Source organism: Archocentrus centrarchus, chromosome 9, assembly GCF_007364275.1.
Source record: "Archocentrus centrarchus isolate MPI-CPG fArcCen1 chromosome 9, fArcCen1, whole genome shotgun sequence".
NCBI lineage: Eukaryota > Metazoa > Chordata > Actinopteri > Cichliformes > Cichlidae > Archocentrus > Archocentrus centrarchus.
In genome coordinates this window covers 14,958,471-14,980,126 of record NC_044354.1, presented here as the reverse complement: position 1 = coordinate 14,980,126, position 21,656 = coordinate 14,958,471, and the positions used below count along the sequence as shown (strand labels likewise).

General features: G+C 38.9%; 3 protein-coding genes across 3 annotated transcripts; all 3 read right to left on the bottom strand.

Annotated features, from left to right (window-relative positions):
• Window positions 1-589: 589 nt before the first annotated feature.
• LOC115785977 (transmembrane protein 248) lies at window positions 590-5,042 on the bottom strand. The gene is made up of 7 exons (XM_030737944.1): window positions 4,888-5,042; window positions 3,600-3,792; window positions 2,682-2,955; window positions 2,500-2,599; window positions 2,227-2,368; window positions 2,003-2,143; window positions 590-1,917 (listed from the first exon to the last, which is right to left on the bottom strand). Exons 2-7 carry the CDS (start codon window positions 3,759-3,761, stop codon window positions 1,897-1,899), a joined length of 840 nt encoding a protein of 279 aa, XP_030593804.1. The 5' UTR covers window positions 3,762-3,792; window positions 4,888-5,042; the 3' UTR covers window positions 590-1,896.
• A 583-nt stretch (window positions 5,043-5,625) lies between these two features.
• On the bottom strand, window positions 5,626-11,485 carry plbd2 (phospholipase B domain containing 2). The gene is made up of 12 exons (XM_030737549.1): window positions 11,260-11,485; window positions 9,356-9,449; window positions 9,061-9,219; window positions 8,870-8,970; window positions 8,549-8,763; window positions 7,795-7,889; window positions 7,529-7,689; window positions 7,087-7,182; window positions 6,897-6,968; window positions 6,631-6,783; window positions 6,331-6,493; window positions 5,626-6,193 (listed from the first exon to the last, which is right to left on the bottom strand). Exons 1-12 carry the CDS (start codon window positions 11,469-11,471, stop codon window positions 6,023-6,025), a joined length of 1,692 nt encoding a protein of 563 aa, XP_030593409.1. The 5' UTR covers window positions 11,472-11,485; the 3' UTR covers window positions 5,626-6,022.
• A 114-nt stretch (window positions 11,486-11,599) lies between these two features.
• On the bottom strand, window positions 11,600-21,058 carry rbm19 (RNA binding motif protein 19). The gene is made up of 24 exons (XM_030737897.1): window positions 20,928-21,058; window positions 20,657-20,839; window positions 20,466-20,579; window positions 20,192-20,230; window positions 18,772-19,003; window positions 18,291-18,544; window positions 18,124-18,183; window positions 17,948-18,026; window positions 16,416-16,487; window positions 15,967-16,176; window positions 15,734-15,864; window positions 15,504-15,628; window positions 15,313-15,409; window positions 14,573-14,683; window positions 14,287-14,487; window positions 14,132-14,198; window positions 13,872-14,011; window positions 13,718-13,778; window positions 13,263-13,342; window positions 13,111-13,166; window positions 12,883-12,999; window positions 12,683-12,788; window positions 11,999-12,119; window positions 11,600-11,903 (listed from the first exon to the last, which is right to left on the bottom strand). The coding sequence occupies exons 1-24, from the start codon at window positions 20,961-20,963 to the stop codon at window positions 11,821-11,823; spliced, it is 2,775 nt and encodes a 924-aa protein (XP_030593757.1). The 5' UTR covers window positions 20,964-21,058; the 3' UTR covers window positions 11,600-11,820.
• Window positions 21,059-21,656: the final 598 nt, after the last annotated feature.

Genomic DNA, 21,656 nt, shown 5'->3' with positions numbered 1-21,656 from the left:
CATAGATAATACATTATATTCATTCATTAAGAGTCTCTTTATATATATATATATATATATATATATATATATATATATATATATATATATATATATATATATATATATATATATATATATATATATAAAAAATTACATAAGGTGCTGCTTTATTATTTGAACTCATTAACAAAGTGCAGGAAAGCTGGTTTGGATCCAGATTTGATTCAGCAACTGACCCACTGTAGGGTTGCCATTATTAAACCATGTGTGATTAAATTATAATGTCCTTATTTTTCCAAACTAAGTATTTATGCTTGTAAACTAAAATGTCAGAGCTTGCTTATGAAAGCTGGACATTTTAATAAGGATTTAATCAACAGAGAAGTTGCATCATTTTAAAAGGAATCTGATACCACCAACAGGACTGAACAAGTTGTTGGGGGAAGATATTCCAGATACTTCACTCATTTTTTTGAATATTTAATAATCAATGTAATTTTATACAAATTTAGAGAACCGAAACCTTGAATTTCAAGACCTCCACAATCTCTGGTATTACAAAGTACTTCTTTCTAATGGGACTTATTTTTCCAAATAAAGTTGTAAATTACTTTGTCTAATTATTTAATGACGTTTTGTGAGCTATCAAGTGACAATGTAACATATACATTTCTGGCTATACCTTCAGCTTTGGATAAGTGCACCCAGCCAAATAAAGATAAATCTCTCATCAACCAGTGGTTAAACTTCCTCTTAATTTTTTCAACAATTGGCTCAAAGTTTAGGGTACCTGTTTTGCATCTTTACATAAAGTGACTCTTAGACAGGTTACAGTGTGTTTAACATGGATGCAATTTATGTTTATTATCTCACATTTCTTCAGAGGGAATAAAAGCAAAACCATCCTAAATTCCTATCCGATCCTAAATCTACTTTTTTGACTTCCTGTTTATCTCGTGTCATCAGCAAGCTGACTCAATTTCAGCTGTTTCCCAAAAACTGTTACCCCCCCCCCAAATAATTCATTTTAATGTCCACTGTCATTATCTGCATTACTAACAAGAACAGAAAAGATATCAGGCATCCTTGTTTTATACCCCAGGCAATATTAAATCTTTTAGAGGTTCCATGAGATAGCTTAAATGAACTGTTACCGCCAGTATACAAGGTCTTCATGGCTTACATTTCTCTAAATGGTTGAGGAATCATTGTCATTACAGTTACCATACAGTACAGTGATTACAATAATACCTGCATTTGACACTGACAAATTAATCACATTTTTGTTACTTGTGAAGAAAAACAGCCCAAGTAAAGATATTCCTTTAGCTTTCCTAAAGCAAAAAAACATGTTTGCCTGCAGTCATTTGTTTCTGAGGAGCATGAAATCCTGTAGAACATCATTTTATAACACTGGTAATTTGAATGCACAGAAGGACTCAAGGACCTGTTAACACTTCGTTATTAAAAAAAACACACACACACACACAACATAAGGCACATATGATAGCAATTTTAACTTAAATTAAATCAATTTTCTTGATTTTTGAGCAATTTCTTGAGCACCAACTTCTTTTAACATTTGTTTTTGTCTTTATTTTGATAAGCATATTATGAATCATACCTCCTTCTCTACCATGGCCATGTTTCTCAAATGGATTTTACATATTGCACATTCACAATGGTGCAAAACTTGTGATAGACAGATAAATTGGTCAGAACTGATCCAACATAGGCTGATATAGCCTGACTTTAGTCTCTGGTATGAGTTTAGGAGAGCTTTCTCCAAAACAGCATTATACAAATGTTTCCACAGTCAGTAGCACTCTACCAACAAACTGGTTTCTTCTGTTTGATGTCATTTTAGGTAGTATGGCGTATCTCTCTCTTTCAACCATCAGCTGAGTTAATTGTTCAGCTGTCTATCAAGGGCTCCTGTAAATAAAGTAGCAAAGTTAGGTTAAACAGTCTGCACATTTCTCAGCAAAGAGGTTGTAAAAAATGGGTGGTGAAGACTTACACTTTGTTGGTTCCGTCCGTTCCATTGGCTGCGGCGTTTTAGTGTATGTGGCTGACAAGCAGCTAAACAGAGCATGAAACAAACTCCGAGGAGACACACACTGACCTCCAGCAGATGCTGCACTGCCACACCCTGTTCCTCCTAAAGGAGCAGGGAATAAATGAGGATGAAAAATCTCTGAATTGTGGCTGAACAAGCTATGTTGTGCATGTGCAACACACTACCTCTGTTAACATAACTGTAAGAGTGGGATCGTTCTTGGAGTGCAGACTGTAGCAAGTTTGTGATGCCGCAGGCGGCTGGTTGCTCGCTTCCACATAGATGGATGAAATATTTTTCTCTGATTCAGGGCACTCCGGAGGTAGGCTTCATTTAAGTATATAACATATCCATAGAAACCACACAAAAACAAAAGTCACAAGGTCACTGAGCAATAGTTGTAGTTAAGCAGTACCTAAGTTTAGAACCATGCACTTTACAGAAAATGATAAACTTACACACTATTGGGCAGGAGGTTACTTGGGGCACTTATAGTGAGGCAGGTATAGGTACTGTTGTCAGATAGAAACTCTAGTCTCAAATTAACAATTTCATTGCCTGGGGAGTAAAAATAGTTACAATTAGAATGTATAGTGATAAAAATTTCCACTTAATTTCACACCTAAACCACTCAACTAACCCCCAATACGTAGCTGACTGGCTCTCAAGGTTGTGTGTAGACTGAGATCTGTCAGCGAGGCACTTGGAGAGCTGGAAGTCACAAGAGCAAGAGGAACCTTGAGATGTAAATAGGTGACAGGAGAAGGACTCTTTATTGAGTTAACTGAAGTCTTTCTGTCCTCTTCTGGCTCAATTAGAGGTGGGTGGACTGAGGGACTCAGCTCAGGTGAACTTGCATTTGCTTTCACACATAGTTGGAATCTTGAAAAGGAAGACAACACACGGTTCCAGTCCTATGAAAAGAATAAAGTGCATGACTTATATGCAGTCAGAGTACAGAATGAATGGGTACATTCAGTCACAGCCTGCACAGTATCATGTTTTCTATGCACACCAGCACCTATTATCTATTCAGAGAAGGCATGGTAGAAAATGAGCTCATTTTAGTAAAGAAACCCACTATAAATCACTTCCAGGTCTATATTGTAATTTTTAGACTCAACTTGAATTTCTTTGCATGAGTCACTGCTCAAAATAATCCACACTGGTTTGATGTCAGGCCTCAATTGAACCCAGTCATTTTAATTCCTCTACCTTTAGGGCAAATTTCATCTGATTACTTGCCCCTCATGAACAGAAGATTCGAGCCAAATAGAAAAAAAACTTTTGGCTACAGAGGGCTTAGAGCAGCCAGCAGCCCCAGCTTTTGGCACACAAGGATTATCTGCACATAAGCAGAAATTATTTATTTGAAACTTGGTCCGTGTTTGATATGCATCCACTACTGTAGGATGCATATCAAACACATATATATTTAGTACTGTAGTAGTACTAAATATATATGTGTGTGTGTGTGCATGCGTGTGTGTGTGTGTGTGTATACATATTACAGAAAAGAGCAAAAAGCATAATAGATCTTGTTTAAATGAATCCTTACCTTTGTTATGTCTGGGTTAGGCAGAGTGTGAGTGTAGCTGTACGAGCTGAAGCAGATGAATGAAATAGCAAGAGTGAGCAAACACAGGAAAAAAGTCGCTCCTGGAGGATTCTGGGACACATAATCTCTAAGATTAGTCACCGGCTGCCAGAAACCCATCATCAGGATCCACAAACAGCTGGGATGTGGTGAACTGTAAACAGAAGAGAGAAATTTCACATTTTTCCTCCCCAGTACCATAAGTACTCAATTAATGGCCCATTGCATGCAGGTAATTTCTGGAGGATGAAGGAATTGATAGCACTGACTGGCCCACACACTCGCCTGATCTAAATCTAATAGAACACCTCTGGGACATCATGTTTCTCTTCTTTCGACACTGTCAGGTTTCACCTCACATTTTCCAGGAGCTCAGTGATGCCCTGGTCCACATCTGGGAGATCTATTGTCTCATTAGGAGCATGTCCTGACCTTGTCAGGCATCCATACAAGCACTGAGTACTATATTGAGTTGCTGCAATGAAATTTTGGCAAAATGTACTAGCCTGCTGCATAATTTTTTCGCTTTGGTTTTTGTGGTGTCTTTGAATTCTGCCCTCTGTAGGTTAATCATTTTAATTTCCATTAAATGACGTGGCATGCTTTAGTTCCTAACACATTGCCCAGTCCATATCAGTATAGATATTCTGCATGATTGTTTTTCTCCATTGAGAACTGATGTGTTTTCAAAGTGTTCCTTTAATTTTTTTGAGTAGTGTATTTACACACAATCAGTAAGTTTGGTGTGGGCATACAAGCCATATATTCCACATACATGAAGAAAAGTCTTTCACTGTAGATGAAAACATCCTGTATCTAGTAGTTAGACTTTTCTAATTTAAATTTACATGGATACACTAGTTATGTAGTGTCATAGTGAGCATTAAGATGTATACAATCTGTACATAGAAGAAATACCATATATGAAGCTAATTACTTAACAAAACTGGTATCCTTCTAAACATGATTGATTTTGTATTTTAATCATTTCTTTGCATGAAATTACCTCGTTTTCAGCATAATGAAAACAAGGACAACAATGAAAAAGGTGAAAGGGCATACTGTATGTCATGTGACTGTGTAGCCAGTTCTACACTCGTTTGTGAAAAAGAATACGTCGATGCAGTCATGACATTAAATACAGTCTAAAAACAGACAACAGCACAGACGTGTAACCCAACAAAAGGCTCGTACAGGTTACTGCTGTTATGACGCTAACTAGTTAGCTGGCTGAAAGATAAAGTCATACCTCAAAACCAACGTGCTCTGTTCACGTCGCCAGTTTTGGTAAAATATACCGAGATAGTTTCTTAACGATAAGAAAACGGAAGTTCGACATTTAAGTTTGAAGTTCAGCACCAAAATAACGACACGACACCGCTGTCAGTTTACGACAGCGGTGTCGTAAACTGACACCGCTGTCAGTTTATGACAGTTTACGAGTCACAAAGTCACATGACCGAAAGGAGTTGTTTTTTTTTTTTAATTCATTTTCTTAACAACATAAAAATCCGCAATGCAGGGAGACTATAACAAAGACAAAACAGATACATTGTTATTATCTTTATTATTATTACAACCGCCGGGAAACAGGTTAGCACCGGCCTTAGATGTTTATTAATGTGCACGAGGTGTTAGGTTTTAAGTACCCTACCAGCTAATTAATTTTCACATTTAGCTTGGTACGTTTGCAACAGAGTTTAGAACATGACACTAAAGTGCAGTTTAAGGGAGACACAGTAGGAGGAAACCTTAAAACAATAGTTGAAAGCTTTTGAATTGTAAAAATATTTCTGCATAATTATTCCACCCAAACAGGTCGTTTCTTTTATTTATGCAGTAAGTGTTTGAAAGGTGGACAGTCCAGGTTTTGTGAACATTGTCTTCACTAAACTGCAAGCATTTTTTTTCTCGTGTTTTTTGTTAAACCGTTGGAAACAATAAATTGCATGGCTTTTAAATGATAAAATACAGACACAAAAAATAAATTTAGAAAAAAAGGTTTCCTTCATTGTTTATTTAAAATTTTTTTTTAAAAAGTTCAGAAAATACAGAATGATTCATTCTACAATCAAAACATGACAAAGTGCATCAGTATCAATGTGAGTATTAATACTTGGTGATTTCTCCAAAGAAATGTGCATATTTATTAGATTGGTGAAAATCAGAATTCAATTTTAGATTAGAAATAGAAAACTCAAAAACAATCAACTCTTGAGTCTTCTTATTCAAATAGTAGACTATTATAAAACTACTACTGTACCACTTCAACACTTTTGTGACAAGCAGTGATGATTGTTTTTACCATTTCCCTTTGTCAAACAGCATAGCACGAACCATTTACATTTATTAATATCCTTATTGTATATACCCTATGATGCCACTTAAGAAGTCCAGATGACTTTTATAGGCTTGAAAGTCCAGACATCAGGGTGACCCATGTGCATCAGGTCTTTGTAGGGGGAAGTGCTCCACTGGAACGTTGGCACTTGGTCCCAGGTTGGCCCACTCACTGCCAGCATGCCATACTCTCGGAACATCTCATAGGAAGTCAGCTACACAGAAATACACACAATGGATCAAACTCAATGAACATCTCCTATAGTCATTTTCATTTAAGGCAAACAAAATCCAAACTTGCATCTGCATGATGGGTTAAAACATGGGCAAAGGGAGATGTGAAAATGAAAACCTTCATGTCTGTTCCTCCGTGTGGTCTCTGCTTTAAGGCGCCAAATGGATATGTTCCATTAGCTGGGTTCAGATCTGAACGTGCTGAGATTGCATTCTCTCCATTTTCAGGTGGATTACAGCCGTCACACTTTGATAGTGGATCTTCTTTAAAATTATTATACCTGAGGAGGAACAGTGCACCTCATAATTAAGTGACTTTTTTTCCCCTTGCCTATAAAAAACAAACTATAAAATCTGTTACAGATTGTGTTTTGCAAATCAATCGAGCACATTTTGAGAATACAAACACAGACCATACCTCATGAGACGAACCATGGAATCCACATCTGTGACATCTGTCTGGTTTCTCCTGAAAATCTGAGCCCGAGGATTCTGGTCCAGAGAAAACCACGAGCCAAACTTCTCAACCAACTCATTGCAGCCGCTGGCATTAAATATCTCCACGTAGTACCTTTATAAAGCATTAGCATTTATGAACAAAATAATTTTTTTAAAGAACAATAATGCATGCATAATCTAGGGTATAGATTAACACACCTTAATGTTTACATACTAAGTACTTACGGTATGTTATAACTAGCCCAGTATCCTTTCTTCAGCAGTTCCTGAGTTTTATCAGTATAAATGACGAGTCCCCTGCAACATGGGTGGGTGGGGGGTGGGGATACTTTCAGTTACAATAGGCTTACTTATTATCAGTAGAAAAACTGAATAAATTATCTATTTTGATGCAAGTTTGGGTGGTGTGACTTACGGAATCTGCTCCAACACAACAAAGAGCCCCTCTGTGATGTCGGTCTTTCCTGGAGTGAAGTGGTTGTAGTCAACAATCATCCACTGGTTGTTATACCTAAAAAGCACAGTCAAAAGATAGCATAAAGATTTAACATTTTTTTTTTGTTTGATTAACATATAAATTTCCACTACATTCATAACTAACTGAGCAGTTCACAGCAAACACTCCTGATGACGCAATTAAATGTGCCCCAATTGAGCAGCCCTTACTCTGTTGTCTTGAATCATCAAGCCACATGATGGTCACATGACACAACAAAAATCTTACATAAACTTGGCTGGGATTATGAACACAAGCCAAAAAATAGAACGGCCTGGAGCAGTGTCAGCAGATTGCATTATGAGAAATGCTGTTTAAAAAAGGACAACTGGACAGTTTCTTTTTGATGATTAAAACTCACGTGCCACTGTTGTACTGTTTGAAAATTTCTGCCCAGTCCTTGCCAGTAGCAGCCAGTCGATTTGCAACAATGTTCCTTAGCCACTCCATGACTGTTCCTGTGGGCTGAACATATTTCCACAGAGCAGGGTTGCTGTTGCCAATGGTGGTTTCCAAAGTAACCTAAAGACAGAAAAACAATAGTCAAAATAACAAATAACACGCAGCCTTTTTTTTTTTTTTTTAAATTACGCTGGTTATATAATGTCAAGTACAAAGAGGTCTCACCAAGCCACTACTTAGGATATAAAAGTCATCTCCAGAGAAGATCGATCCAGGATAAGATGAGAACGCCTGAATTCTTCCAGGAAGAACATAATTGTCTGAAAACCACGAGAGCACATAATGAAGTTACACTAAATTTTACTCACAAAATGAAGATATCAAAAATGGTGCCAGTGTACTCCTCAAGCTTTAAGCTGGAAGTAAAGTAAAACTAAAGTTAAACATTTAGGGAAATATATTTGTTTTGTCATTGGATAAAAGATTATGGCTATTGTGTTGGTGTTAATATTATAAATAATAAATGGAGTTTGTGAGTGAAGACAGTGAACACTGGTAAATAAGGGCATTACATTACAACAGGGCATTAAAAGAATCAGGAGACACTCCTCCTTTTGGCCACTTTCTTTAGAGGTCACCACAGCAGATAATCTTCCTCCATCTCACCCTATCCCTAGCATTGTCCTCTGTCCCACCAACCCTCTGCATGTCCTCCTTCACTACATCCATAAACTTCCTCTGTGGTCTTCCCTCTTTTCGTCCTGCCTGACAGCTCCATATTCAGCATCCTTTGTACAATATATCCAGTATCCCCTACTCTGCACATGTTTGAACCATCTCAGCCTTGCCTTGCTTTGTCTCTAAACTGCTCAACCAGACCTGTCCCTCTTATAGACTCATTTCTAATCCTGTCTCTCCTGATCACTCCCAATGAAAATCTTTGCATCAATTAAGAGATCCACTTGCTTCAATAAACTACCTAGAGGCGAAACTTTGAAGGCAAAGATGTATTTCTTCATGATGCGCAGCATTGCCTGGTAGGTGTTCCAAGTGTCGTGTGACACCAGCAGTTCCTTATTGTTAGGCAGAAGCTTAATCAATGCAGAGCAGGAGCCAGAGCCAATGGGTCGAGTTTGGCTGGATTTATTCAGAGCTGATTCCAGGTCCTCAAGATCGCCACCCATTTGAAAAAGTCTGTTTAAACACAAATACTTATGAGACAGCAAGTAAAAGTTCACAATCTCAGGAAAAGTGGGGAAAAAAATGTTTGAGCATTACAGAAATGGAAGTAACTACTAACAGGAAGCCAAATGGGTTGAGGGAGAATGTCCCTGTTGGGAAAGATAGCTGGTCATTGTAGCTGTCCTCCAGACCTTTCAGCTGTAGAAATGTCAGATGCACCTGATGAAAAAACAGACAGTAAAACATCTGATTTATGGGCTCTAAAATCCTTTTCAAACAAATATTTTATTAGTCTTGCTCATTAAGTACCTGGTACCAGTAGGGTGAATTTGGGTTCTTCTTGATTTGCTCCTGAATCCACTGCATATTGGTTATTATGTAAGATTTAAGGCGCTCGCAGTAAGCAGATTCATACATCAAGGGCTCGCAGTAACCCATCAGAGTGTTCATCCAGTGCTTATAGATTAGCTAAAACAAACAAACAAACAAAACAACAAAAAAGACCCCCCCCCACACACACACACACACACACATACACACCAAGTCATTAGAATAACAAAACCAAAAATATTTGAACTTCTGACCAAATGAGGTTTAAACTGACCTGAGAGGTTACTGCAGCCTCAACTGCTCCTGCAGCGTAGGCTTGGATGCTGTCATTGTACTGGCTGCTGGTAGTGACCTCCAAGAAAGACCAGCTGAAGAGAGCATAAGAATACATGAAAAAAGATAAAACTATCTCAAGAGAAGTTAGATTTATGAGGTTTACAGTACTGTGCAAAAATCTTGAGCCATTTTTTTTAAGCAGTCTTCAGGAATACATCTCCAGGCTCCCTGAAGGACATTCAAAGCTCTTCTTTGGATGTTGGCTGCCTTTTGCTCTGTCAAGATGATCCCACACTTCAACACTTCTACTGTTGAGGTCTGGGTTCTGGGCGGCCAATCCATGACTGATAGTGTTCCATTGTGTACTTTTCTACCCAGGTATGCTTTTACTGCACTGGCAGTGTGTTTGGGATCATTGTTATACGGAAAAATGAAGACACCACCAGTCAGATGCTTTCCAGATGGTATTATATGGTGGAACAAAATCTGATGGTACTTTTCTGGATTCATAATTCCATAAATTTTGGCAAGATCTCCAACACCACTGAAATGCAGCCCCAAACCATGACAAAGCCTCCACCATGTTTTACAGATGGCTGTAGACACTCACTGTTGTATCTCTCTCCAAACTATGTTATCTTTGGGATGTTTTTTTTTATTATGTGTAGATACAACACTGGTTCATCCTCTGAGTTAGTTATATTTTTTTATACTTGAATGATTCATAGATCAGTGTTTAGTGGCTTAACAAGCAAAACAACAACAAAAATATTTCTCTGAAAATGAGCAGGTACAAGGACTGTACTGAAAATGAGTGAAAAAGCAGCCAATGTCCAAAAAAAAACTTTGAAAGACCATCAGAAAGCCTAAAGAACTATTACTCAAGACCACTTTAAAAAAGGTCTACGTAAAATGAGGGGTGGCTCATGACTTTTGCACAGTGATGTCCATCCATCCACCCATCCAGAGACTGGATGGCCTGTAACAATGAGCCATACACTCCTGCAGCATCCCTATAGGACACCCTGTGGGATACAGTCAATTGTCTTCTCCAGGTCCACAAAGCACATGTAGAATGGATGTGCAAACTCCCACCCACACTCAGATTATCCTTGGGAGGATAAAGAGCTGGTCCAGCATTCCACAACCAGGATGAAAACTGCATTGTTGCTCTTGAATCCAAGGTTTGACTAATGGACGAACGCTCCTTTTCAGCACCCTGGCATAGACCTTACTGGGGAGGCTGAGGAGTGTGATATCCCGATAGTTGGAGCACACCCTCCAGTCCCCCTTCTTGAAGATGTGAGTAGAGCACAGTAATGTATGTCACTATTCTATTTAATCAACTTGTGTGTTTGTATTGGTTTTTGTGTGATACTTCTTATTTTGCACAAAAAGTAAGTATCCTTTCGTGTGATGTGTTTCACTTCTGCTAATTTGGGTTTGTGTCTTGAGAAATTCCCCAAAACAAATAAAACCACAAGAGTTAAATGTTGCTCAATAAGTCAACAATAAAAGAAAATGGAAATAAATCAGACCATTAACACTGCCAGACATATTGGTCCAGCTTCATAAGGGATGACTGCTTTGCCTTTTTCTAAATTTTTATTACATTTTTGAACTAGGTGGATACAATTTACGACGTTTGGCTGTGAGAAGTAGTCACATCCACTGTCTGTGGAACTGCACATTATAAGCTAAACGATTAACCGAATAATTAAAACAATAAAGGGAACAAGCTATGCACAATGCTTTCCTTACTTTCTGTAAGAAATTGCGACATTTGCCTACAGTCACCTTTCACCAGCGACCTTCTTCTTCTGCAGAGCCTTAGGGGGAAAGGTTTAAAATTTTAACTGATAACAAATGCTAAAGATCATCCTGAGCTTCAAAAACACTCACCCTGATGCGTCGATATCATCAGTGAAGTTTGCCCAAGCCACAAAATCCTCTCGATATCCCTCTATGACAGACAGCTGTCCCGTTTGCTTGTCGATAACAGCCGTTCGTATTTCTGCTCGAACAGCCGCGTACAAGCAAAACAAAAACAGAAGCATTTTAAAAATATATAAAATCTCAGTAAAACTTCTACCTCCGTAACACCTGGACGCCATGTTTACAGACACAAATCATGTGACCTCCCAGTCACCTGACTATATAAAGGGTGTACTTTCAAAATAAAAGACCCCCCTTACTTCCTCGTGTTTCAGTCACTCCCACAAAGAAGACATGAGACAAAAAGTAACACGTACACAATTTTTATATAAAACAGTCCATCAGATCTCTTTGAGGTTTCATTCTGTACAAAATATAAGTCACGGGAATCCAGAGAAAATTGGAACAGTTAATAATTTCATTATAATTTTTTCCTGCAGACATTCAGATCCATGTTTTATTCATAGTCCTTTTCACACAGGAGCTTGGTTCAGGATTGTGCTGATGCTGTCACAGGGACCGCAGACATCAGTCTTCCACACCACCTTCAGTTTCCATCGTCTCCAGAATTCCTTCCAAAACCTCTGCTTTTCGCTGCTTTTTGGCAGCCACTGAGATGGAATAAAAGGAGATGTATTTTTAAAAATTGGCACACTTGTTTTTTTTATTTAATTAATCCCATCCTTTGACAGTTTGGTGGATTTACCGTGAAAATGTTCGGCTGTTTTCCGTCGCAGTGACTCCACGGTTTCCTCAGCATCAGCCCACTCCAGCACAAGACGTCTCCCGTACAGATGGGTGCTGTGGCACAGTGCAGCAAAAGCTTTCTACAGGGAAAACAGAGGAATATACGTGGTCATCAGTATAACAGCCAAAATCCTTCCAAAATAAATGTCAAATTTTACTAATTTTGGGTCACTGAAACTGAAAATGATACTTAAAATCATTGGTTGGCTCTACTTTTCACAACATGCTACAAGATCAGTTTTAAGGTCAAAACTTCATAATTGAAACCACAATTGACTAAAATACATTTTGATCCCTGCATTTTGGCAAAAATGTCCCAAAACAGCAGTAGGTGCTCATATTCAGAATAGCATTACATGTTTTTAAAGGATATGAAAGTATCCCACAATTAATTTTTTACATTTTATTTCACAATATGCTGTTGAAAGAACTGTGAATCACAGAACTTGGATCAGTAAAATGCATATAACCTCTGTATTTCCTCTATTGGTGCCCTTGATTGTTAAATCATATAATATATTTGGCTGTGGAGACATCCACAGACGGACATGCAGCTAAATGATGAGACCAACATATCTACATGCCACAGTAATTGAGTATTGATGAAATTGATGTTTCTTCATATCACAAATCACACACAAACCTTAGCATCTTGTTTGGTGAGGAAATCAACAAAGCCAAAACCTCGATGACTCCCTGAACCAGCTGCTTTCTTTGGAAGACGCACAGTTTTCAGCTCTCCAAACGTACTGAGAAGATGAGATATAAGGAGGAAATGTTAGTATTAATTTAGCTCGCTCTAACAGCATGAATAATAAAAAAAATAGCGTGCGTGCGTGTTACCAGAAAAGCTCCCTGATTTCTCTGACAGTGGCTTGGAAAGGAACATTGCGCACAAGGATTTTGGATCCCGTCTGCTTCTTCTCAGCTTGCTTCTTCTTCCGTGACACATCAGCTGTCCTGCACACGTGAAGAAAAAAAAAATGAATAAGTAGTGACAAGAGGAGTGAGGTCCACATGTTCCCACACAAACTACCAAAAAAAAAAAAAACTTTCTGATTCACTTCTCACCTTGTGGCTTTCTCTGAAATCTTCAGCTCTAACTGGTGATCATCCACCTTACAGTGCTGGAGGAGGATTCAAAGAGCGAGATCACACATTAGCCAAAAACCTGCTTACAGAGAAAAGCTGTGAGAGTGTCTCTGAGGAAGTGGGGATGGTACCTGTAGCTGCCTCAGGGCTTTCTGTGCTGCTTCTGCTGTTTGATACTGGACAAAACCATAACCCATTGACAACAGTTTGCCTGGAATCCAAAACAATAAGCACAAGAATATGCAGAGAAACAAAAGATGTTTAGCACAATAGTAACAGCATGCGTGCCTGTAATTAGGCTTCAGATGATAACTTAAAATATGACAACAGTTTAATGTAGAGTTGGCTGCTGTTCTTTAGTTTGTGCTCGCTTCCAACATTCTGTAAAACTGTATTTGAATAGTGACAGAAATTTTACATACTTTTCAAAGCACAGATCCTCAGTTAAACAATCTAGTTCTGTAGGAGTCTACAAAAATTCATTTCTAAACTAAACTATAATTTGTGGTTGAATAATAATGAATAATTTGTATTATCTGTTCAGTCATATGTTCGGAAATTATATTTTTGAAAACTTTTTCAGTACCTTTTTTATCTTTTTTCTTGGATATTGTGCAGGATTTGACTTTGCCACATTTGGAGAATGTCTGCAATAAATGAATAAACCATCATAAACATCAGTCAGTGATTAAATAGTTAATAACTAAATATAACAAAGTTGTATTTATTAAAGTACCTACCTCTTGCAGCTTCTCCTCTGTGGTGCTGAAATTAAGATTCTTAATGAAAAGTGTAGAACCTGGTACAGGTTCATCCTCCTCCTCTTCTTCTTCCTCATTTTCTTTCTCCTTCTTTTCCTCTTTCTCTGCCACCTCTTTCTCTGATAGTTTGATAAAAAAAAGAGTAATGGTGCTTTCTGGTTATACATATTATACCTTTCAAGTCTAGAAAATACTACCCTCTCCAAGAAGATTGTCGGGTTGTGTTTGAGAGATTTTACCTGGTTCTGACTTGGCCACAAACACTCCGACAGGCGCCCACTCCAAATACAGTGGAACATGATGAAACTGGGTTAGAAATTAACATGGCATGTTAATAAGTATTCCATATCCATCAGTCAAAACACACTGTATGCAGGTGAAAAGTTACACACACCTTACTATAAGCCAGCCTTGTGAAGGCTCGTTTTGCTTCAGCTGGCTCCAGAAACTCAACGACTGCAGTGAGTCCTGAAGGTGGCAGCAGCACTCGGCCCAAAGAACCATGAGGTGAGAAGAGCTCCTCGAGCTCTGACACCTGCACTCCAGCTGGAAGGTTCTTCACCAAGATCACAGTTGCACTCCTCGCTGCTGCTGCCTGTGGATGAGAGGGTGCAAGCTGAAAACTTCAAAATTTTAACTCACGTGTTTGGATTACGGGCACTGAAGTAAATCAAACTTACCTGACTGAAGGAATCCAGACTGACATTGTTGTCCAATAGGAACTGTCGTGTCTCCTGGACAATCTGTGTTTCTCCCAGAGCCATCCTCACTGCAACACTTCCCTTTGATTCCTGCAGGGAAGCGCAAAGACCAAAGAAGCTCAGTCCACATGCTTTGCAAAAAGCACCCAATAAGAGGCTTCTATTCTACATGTACTTTGGACTTCTCCTGATCTTAAAGAGAGTGTTGAAATAATATTCAACAGATTATTTTTGAAGTCGTAAAGAAAAGATCTTAAAGCTGTCCATGTTAGAGTCAACACGTAAACTTCAAGACTCTGCCTTCTCTTCCTTTGAAAAAAGATGGATTGTTCTTTATTTTACCAGAGCTGAACAGATATTACTGAGACACTGAAGGAGTAAGCACCCACCTCCATATGGAGAATGGATAACAACACTGGCACAGTTGGCTGCCTATGAGACTGTTACAGACAGGTTACTGGATAAGCTTCATGAATACATGCTTACTTGGGACCCTTTAACCAGGTGGCTCTCTGCAGTTTAAAGAATTTTTTGCTTACCGAGTAAATTCAATATACCACTGAATGTGGCATTTAATAATTCCGGGGCTGTTTTAATCTTCTTTTGATTAGTACTTAAGTATTAAACCTGTTGTATACTATTTGATAAAATTTGTTTAAAAAAAAAAAAAAAGATGCAATGAGGCAAAAATACGGCAAACTGGATATAAAGTCACTCACGTGGTCCAGGACTTGGCTTTTGGTGGTGTTGTATTTTTCAGCAATGGCATCTGCCACTGCACTTGTACCCAGAAACAAGGTGTTCCAGTTGTGTGAACTAGACAGAGGCAGAAAATTCATGTATGAGTGAAGGAAAAAAAAAAAAATCAGCATGGAAAAGAAGAAGCAAGGGTTGGTTTGCTAATGTATACCTGGAACTTAAAGCTTTATTTTTAGCATCTTTTTGCCGTTTGTAAGATGAGGAGCCAGGACCGCCAGCATCAGAGTCAAGCTTTTCCTTCTTCACAGTGGAGGGAAGCAGGTGAAGCATTCTGCCCTAAAAATGGAAGAAAGTTTCCGGTCAGATGAATTTAACAGCTGAACTGCACTGCTAAATTCTGAGGGGACATGTAAAGTGATAAAGAAGTGCAGAGATAAATACCTGAAATATGTGTCCGTCTAGCTGAGCGAGAGCTGTCACAGCATTCTCTGGTATCATGTAGGTTACAAAGGCAAACCCTTTAGGTCTCTTGGTTAGAGAGTCAATAGGGAAGAGCACCTCAGATAAAGGACCTGTAGAGATTTTATAATCATAAAACAGTTGGGACATGAGTACATTTCTTTCCGCAGGTCTGTAATAAATGTTTTTGTGTCTTGAAGGAGTCTTTAATTCACCGTGTTTGCTAAACAGCTCTTTGAGGTCTTCCTCTGTGCAGGTGTAAGGAAGGTTTCTGACGAAGAGTCGACCTGACTCGGAAACATCTTCCTCCTCCTCATCCTCTTTGAGCTTCCTGGTGAAGTTTCCGTCGCTTTCTTTATCCTTTCCGTCTCTCTTGCTCTTTCCCGCAGAAGGATCCACACGAAAGACTTCAATGTAACGCCCTCCTGAAAACACATGCACGAGACAACTTTTACACACAGGCAGGATGAGAAATAAATGTATAAATGTCTTTGGCTATTTTTGTTTTTCAATTAAATGTTGGCTTTAAATGTTTGGCATATCATTGCACTTGTTTTCACTCATATTTTAAACATTGATTTTACACCCTGTAATACCTCATTCATACGAATACACAGACAAATATTATGTACAGAAATAAGATAGTAAGTCATAATAATTTCACCTATATAATCTTTGTTTTTCTTCAAGGCCTTTTCCACTTCTTCCTTAGAATGCAAGTCCACGTATACATAACCTAAAAAAAGAAAAGCACACTGGTTTAGATGTACTGGCCTGTTTACATTCTATACCCGCATACAGTAGTATAATATAGTATTTGCCCCTTCCTGATTGCTCATTTTTTAGGATGTGTGTCACTTTTACATGTTTTGGGTCATCAAAGAAATTTTAATATTAGATCAAGATAACCTGAGGAAATACAAACTGCAGTTTTTAAAATGAAGATTTAATTTAAGGAAAAAAAAAAAAAATGTATCCAAACCTTTCTGGCCCTGTGTGAAAAAGTAATTGCCCCCTAAACTTAATACCTGGTTGTGCCACCTTTGGCAGCAAGGACTGCAATCAAGTGTTTGTGATAACCGGCAATGAGTCTTTCACATCGCTGTGGAGGAATTTTTGCTCACTCTTCTCTTCTTTGCAGAATTGGTTTAATGCAGCAAAAGTGGAGAGTTTTCCAGCATGTACGGCCTGTTTAAGGTCACGTCAAAGCATCTCGATCAGATTTAAGTCTGGACTTTGATGAGGCCACTGGTAGAGAGCAGAATTCATGGTTCCATGGTTGCAGCAAGTCATCTAGGTCCTGAGGCAGCAAAGTAGCCCCAGACCATCACACTACCACCACCAAGTTTGACTGTTGGTATGATGTTCTTTTCATGAAATGCTGTGTTAGTTTGACTCCAGATGTAACGGGACTCGAACTTTCCAAACAGTTCAACTTTTTCCCCCCAAAAGTCTTGGGAATCATTAAGATGTTTTTTGGCAAATGTGAGATGAGCCTTTGTGTTCTTTATGGTCATGGATGCCATTTTTCCTCAGTCTCTTTCTTTTTGTTAAATCATGAACTCTGACCTTAACTGAGACAAGTGAGGCCTGCAGTTCTTTAGATCTTGTTCAAGTTTCTTTTGTGACCTCCTGGATGAGTCGTCGATGTGCTCTTAGGGTAATTTTGGTAGCCCGGCCACTCCTGGGAAGGCTCACCACTGTTCCAAGTTTTCTCCATTTGTGGCTCTCACAGTGATTTACTGGAGTCTCAAAGCCTTAGATATGGCTTTGTAACCCTTTCCAGACTGACAAATGTCAGTGACTTTGTGGTGCTTTTTGAGCTCTTTTAGCATACTTCACTTTGTCAGACAGGTTCTATTAAGTGATTTCTTGATTCAACAGGTCTGGCAGTAATCAGGACTGGGAAATTGAATTTAACTTTCAAAAAAAATGTGGTTAATCACAGGTGATTCATGATTTAACAAATGGGGGCAGTTACTTTCTCACAGAGGGTCAGGTAGGTTTGGATAACTTCATTTAAAAACTGCATTTTGTGCTTACTCAAGTTTATTTTTGTCCAATATTAAAAATTGTTTGATCATCTGAAACACAAGAAATCAGGAAGGGGGCAAATACTTTTTCAGAGCACTGCATACAGTACACGTGGGTGAGACATTTGATGTTGAGAAACATTAAATACTTTCATTTACAGACCTGTTCTATTTCCACTTTCATTCTTCCCAATCCGGACTGCTGCAGGCTTCAGCGGGGTCATGAACTCTCGAATTTGTTTCTATTGGAATTACAGAAAACAAAATATTAGTGTCACAGATTTAGAAAATAAGATATGCTGAATATTTCAATGCTGAATTGTAGAAGTTTCTGCTTACTTCTTTAACAGTGAATGGGACTCCCCTCAGCTTCACTGTGAACTCTGTCATTGGTTCGGTCTGCAGTAAATAGACACGGTTGGGTGTAAACAGGTAGAAAGTGAGAACAAATAATGTGCCTCACTGAATGTTAAAGGTTAAAAGATAAACTCTGACAGAACAGTCACCTCCTGCTTGGCAGTTTTCTTCATTTTGCTCTGCTTCTTCTCCTCAGAGGACACTGAAGATTTGACCTTTGAGATGTTTTCCCTGTCTCCACTCTCATAGGCACTGTCTGTGTGCAGTAAAGGACCATCATCCTCCTCTTCCTCGTCACCATCTTTGTTCTCGTCATCCTCCCCCATGTCTGCTGTTTGTGCCACCTTTGACCGCAGGTAGTCCATATCTGATAACCCAGACTTCAGTGCTTCTTTAGTGGCATCTGAAAGCAACAGCATAGCAATCAATTAAAAATCATTCACTCCACCTGGCTAAATATTTTCTAATAATTTTTAATCCAATTTTTTTGTGAGTGTGTGCATATGGTTTATTTCAGATAAAGATTTCTGTGTAGAATAACAATTTTAGTATTTTATGATGATGTAACCCAAAAATTTATACACACTGCTCATCTACTACATACACCAAGAGGGAACAACCACTACCAACCATCATCTTCATCTTCACTGTCATCATATTCTTCTTGCTCATCCTCATCCTCTGACTGGTCTGAGTCAAAGTTGAGGTAATCATCTGAAGCTAGCTTCTTCTTGCTCTGAGTCTTCTTCTGTCTACTGTCGGGATCGGCTGCTTCCTGCGCAGTGTCGTTTGCCCAGGTTGGGACTTGGCTTCGATTCTGATGCACTGACAGAAACTCCTTAAAGTCTGATTCCTCTTCCAGCTGAAAGGAGGTAATAAAATGATATCCAAAGATTAAATGTTATATTATACAGAAATTGACAAGGTATTCAAAAAAAATTTTAATATATTGTACACTCATGGCCACTTCATTAAGTACACCTGTTCAACTGCTCGTTAATGCAAATATTTAATTAGCTAATCACAAGGCACGAACATTTAGGCATGCAGACAGGGTCAAGATAGTTACTAAGTCAAGATTTCGAGAAAAAACCCTCAAAATTTCGAGTCACAGATGGCAATTTTTTTTTTTTTAATTTAGTGGCAGGAACAAATATGGACCAAAATCTCTGAGTAATGTTTGCAGTACCCTGTTGAATCTATGCCAAAAAGAATTAACGCAGTTCTGAAGACAAATGGGGCCCAACTCTTTACTAGCATGGTGTAGCAAATGAAGTATCTGGTGAGCATACAGACATATTTAAATCACTGATGTTCATGTACGGGCAATATGTTGGCACAGTGGTTGGCACTACTGCCTCACAGCAAGAAGGTCTTGGGTTCAAATCCACCTTTTCTGTGTGGAGTTTTCATGTTCTCTCCATGTTTGCTTAGGTTTTCTCCAGGTACTCCGATTTCTTCCCACAGTCCAAAGACATGTACTTAGTGGGGTTAGGTTAATCGGTGATTCTAAATTGTCCATATGTGTGAATGTGAGTGTGAATGGTTGTCTATCTTGCTGTGTTAGCCCTGTGACAGATTGGCGACCTGTCCAGGGTGTATCCTGCCTCTCGCCCTATGACAGCTGAAACAGGCTCCAGCCCCCCACGACCCTGACCAGGATAACCAGAAGAAAATGAGTGGGTGGATGATGTTCATGTAGACAAATTTTTTTTTAATTAATTTTTTAAATAGTTTTGCAGTGGAGACAGACAGGAAAGCAGGAGGAGAGATGGGGGAAGACAAGCAGTAAATGGAGACTAGGCCGGGACTCGGACCTGTGCTGTCTGCACCACCATGCGGCATATGTGGTCGCCCGTTCAACCATTGAGCCGTTCTGGCACTCATGTAGAAAAATTTTTAATCTGATTCATACTTCCAATGAATAAGATACTACTTGGTAGTCTGTGCCAAATAGTAACAGAGATGTGGACACAGGTCCAGTGCTCATCTCTTTACCCATCTTATATTGATTTAAAAGCAGATAAATGTAAGTTTCTTATTTACTCACATTTCCCAGAACACTCCTGGATTCCTTTTTCTGCTTCTTCTAAATTTCAAAACAGACAGACGCGCGCACACACACACACACACACACACACACACACACACACACACAGTATGTTATTAGAGTTAACACAAATTCCATAAAATACTATTTATATTATTCTCAGTTAACCCAACATAATATAACTTTAAATGCTGTTTATCACCAAGTACGACCTGAGTAATTACAAAGTACCAGTTTCAAATCCTGTTATTTCCCGTCTTCAGGTGTTTCCTACCTTTTTGCCATCAGTGTCAGCCGGAGCAGAGGGTTTGACCTGCCCTGAGCTCTGAGTGTGTTTACTCCAGGCTTTTGCCTTAGTGGGGTCTCCAAATGCTTTACACATCTCCACCTAGAAAAAAGGACAGACAAACCGTTAACCCTGTGCACAGACTGTGTGTGCGGTGGAGCCACGGTTTGAGGTCATACCGTCACTCTGGACGTGTCCACGAAGCTCTTATTGAAATGCTTCAGGGCTCTGTTTGCGTCCTCCTCGGATTTAAAGCCGACGAAGCCGAACTTGCGGAACTTGCCATCTTTGGTAAACTTCAGAGAGCAGTCTGTCACAGTGCCAAAGGCAGCAAACATCGACTTGAACCTCTCCTCCTTCATCTGCACACAGAATTCAGTTAAGTTCAGGTGGCATCAAACTGAGGTTACTCTTACGGTCTGTTCATATGCGAGCGGGCTGCTTACTTACCCCGTTAGGGAGGTTTTTAATGATGAGTCTCGACATAGCTGCAGAAACCGTAATTCCACTAATAACGCGTAAAATTGGTTTGAAATAAATGTCAACAAAACGAGCATGGACCCAAACCTCTAGATCGCCATCTTGAGTGGGAGGAGCTTCTTCTTCTTCGCCTACTTGTAACTGCATCAGCGAATAAACACCACCCAGTGGTCGAGAGAGGTTAATGCATTGGAAGACAGATTAATATAATGATTATTATATATAAATGCTTAATGAGTTCATCCTATCATCATTTTTCCAACACGCGGCTGATATTAAACACCTTCCCTATGTTTTCTAGATGTCTTGCAAAATTTTCTTGCTGTTTTTTTTTTTAAATATATGTGACAGTATTTAAACACTGAAACATCTGTAGTTTTCCGACTTACATTTCTTTCTTTCAACATTTCACTAATGGCAACATTTTATCAGTTTAAGGCATTGCCTCTACTATTACTTGAACTTCGGGCAGGGTCTTTTAGGCCTTGTATAAAACATTATTTTAACACCTTTTTCACAGTTTTGTTAGTTGTGTAGAAAACTATATTAAGCATCAAGAGTAGTCTGTTAACTGCGTTTGAAGCGTGCTTAAAGGCAACAGGGTGCAGAGTGCGTGGAGAATACAGAGAAGCATATCATTTGAATCAGGAGTTAGCTGCATTGCTGAGCTGCTGGGGGCTGGTTGGATCTTTAGGGATG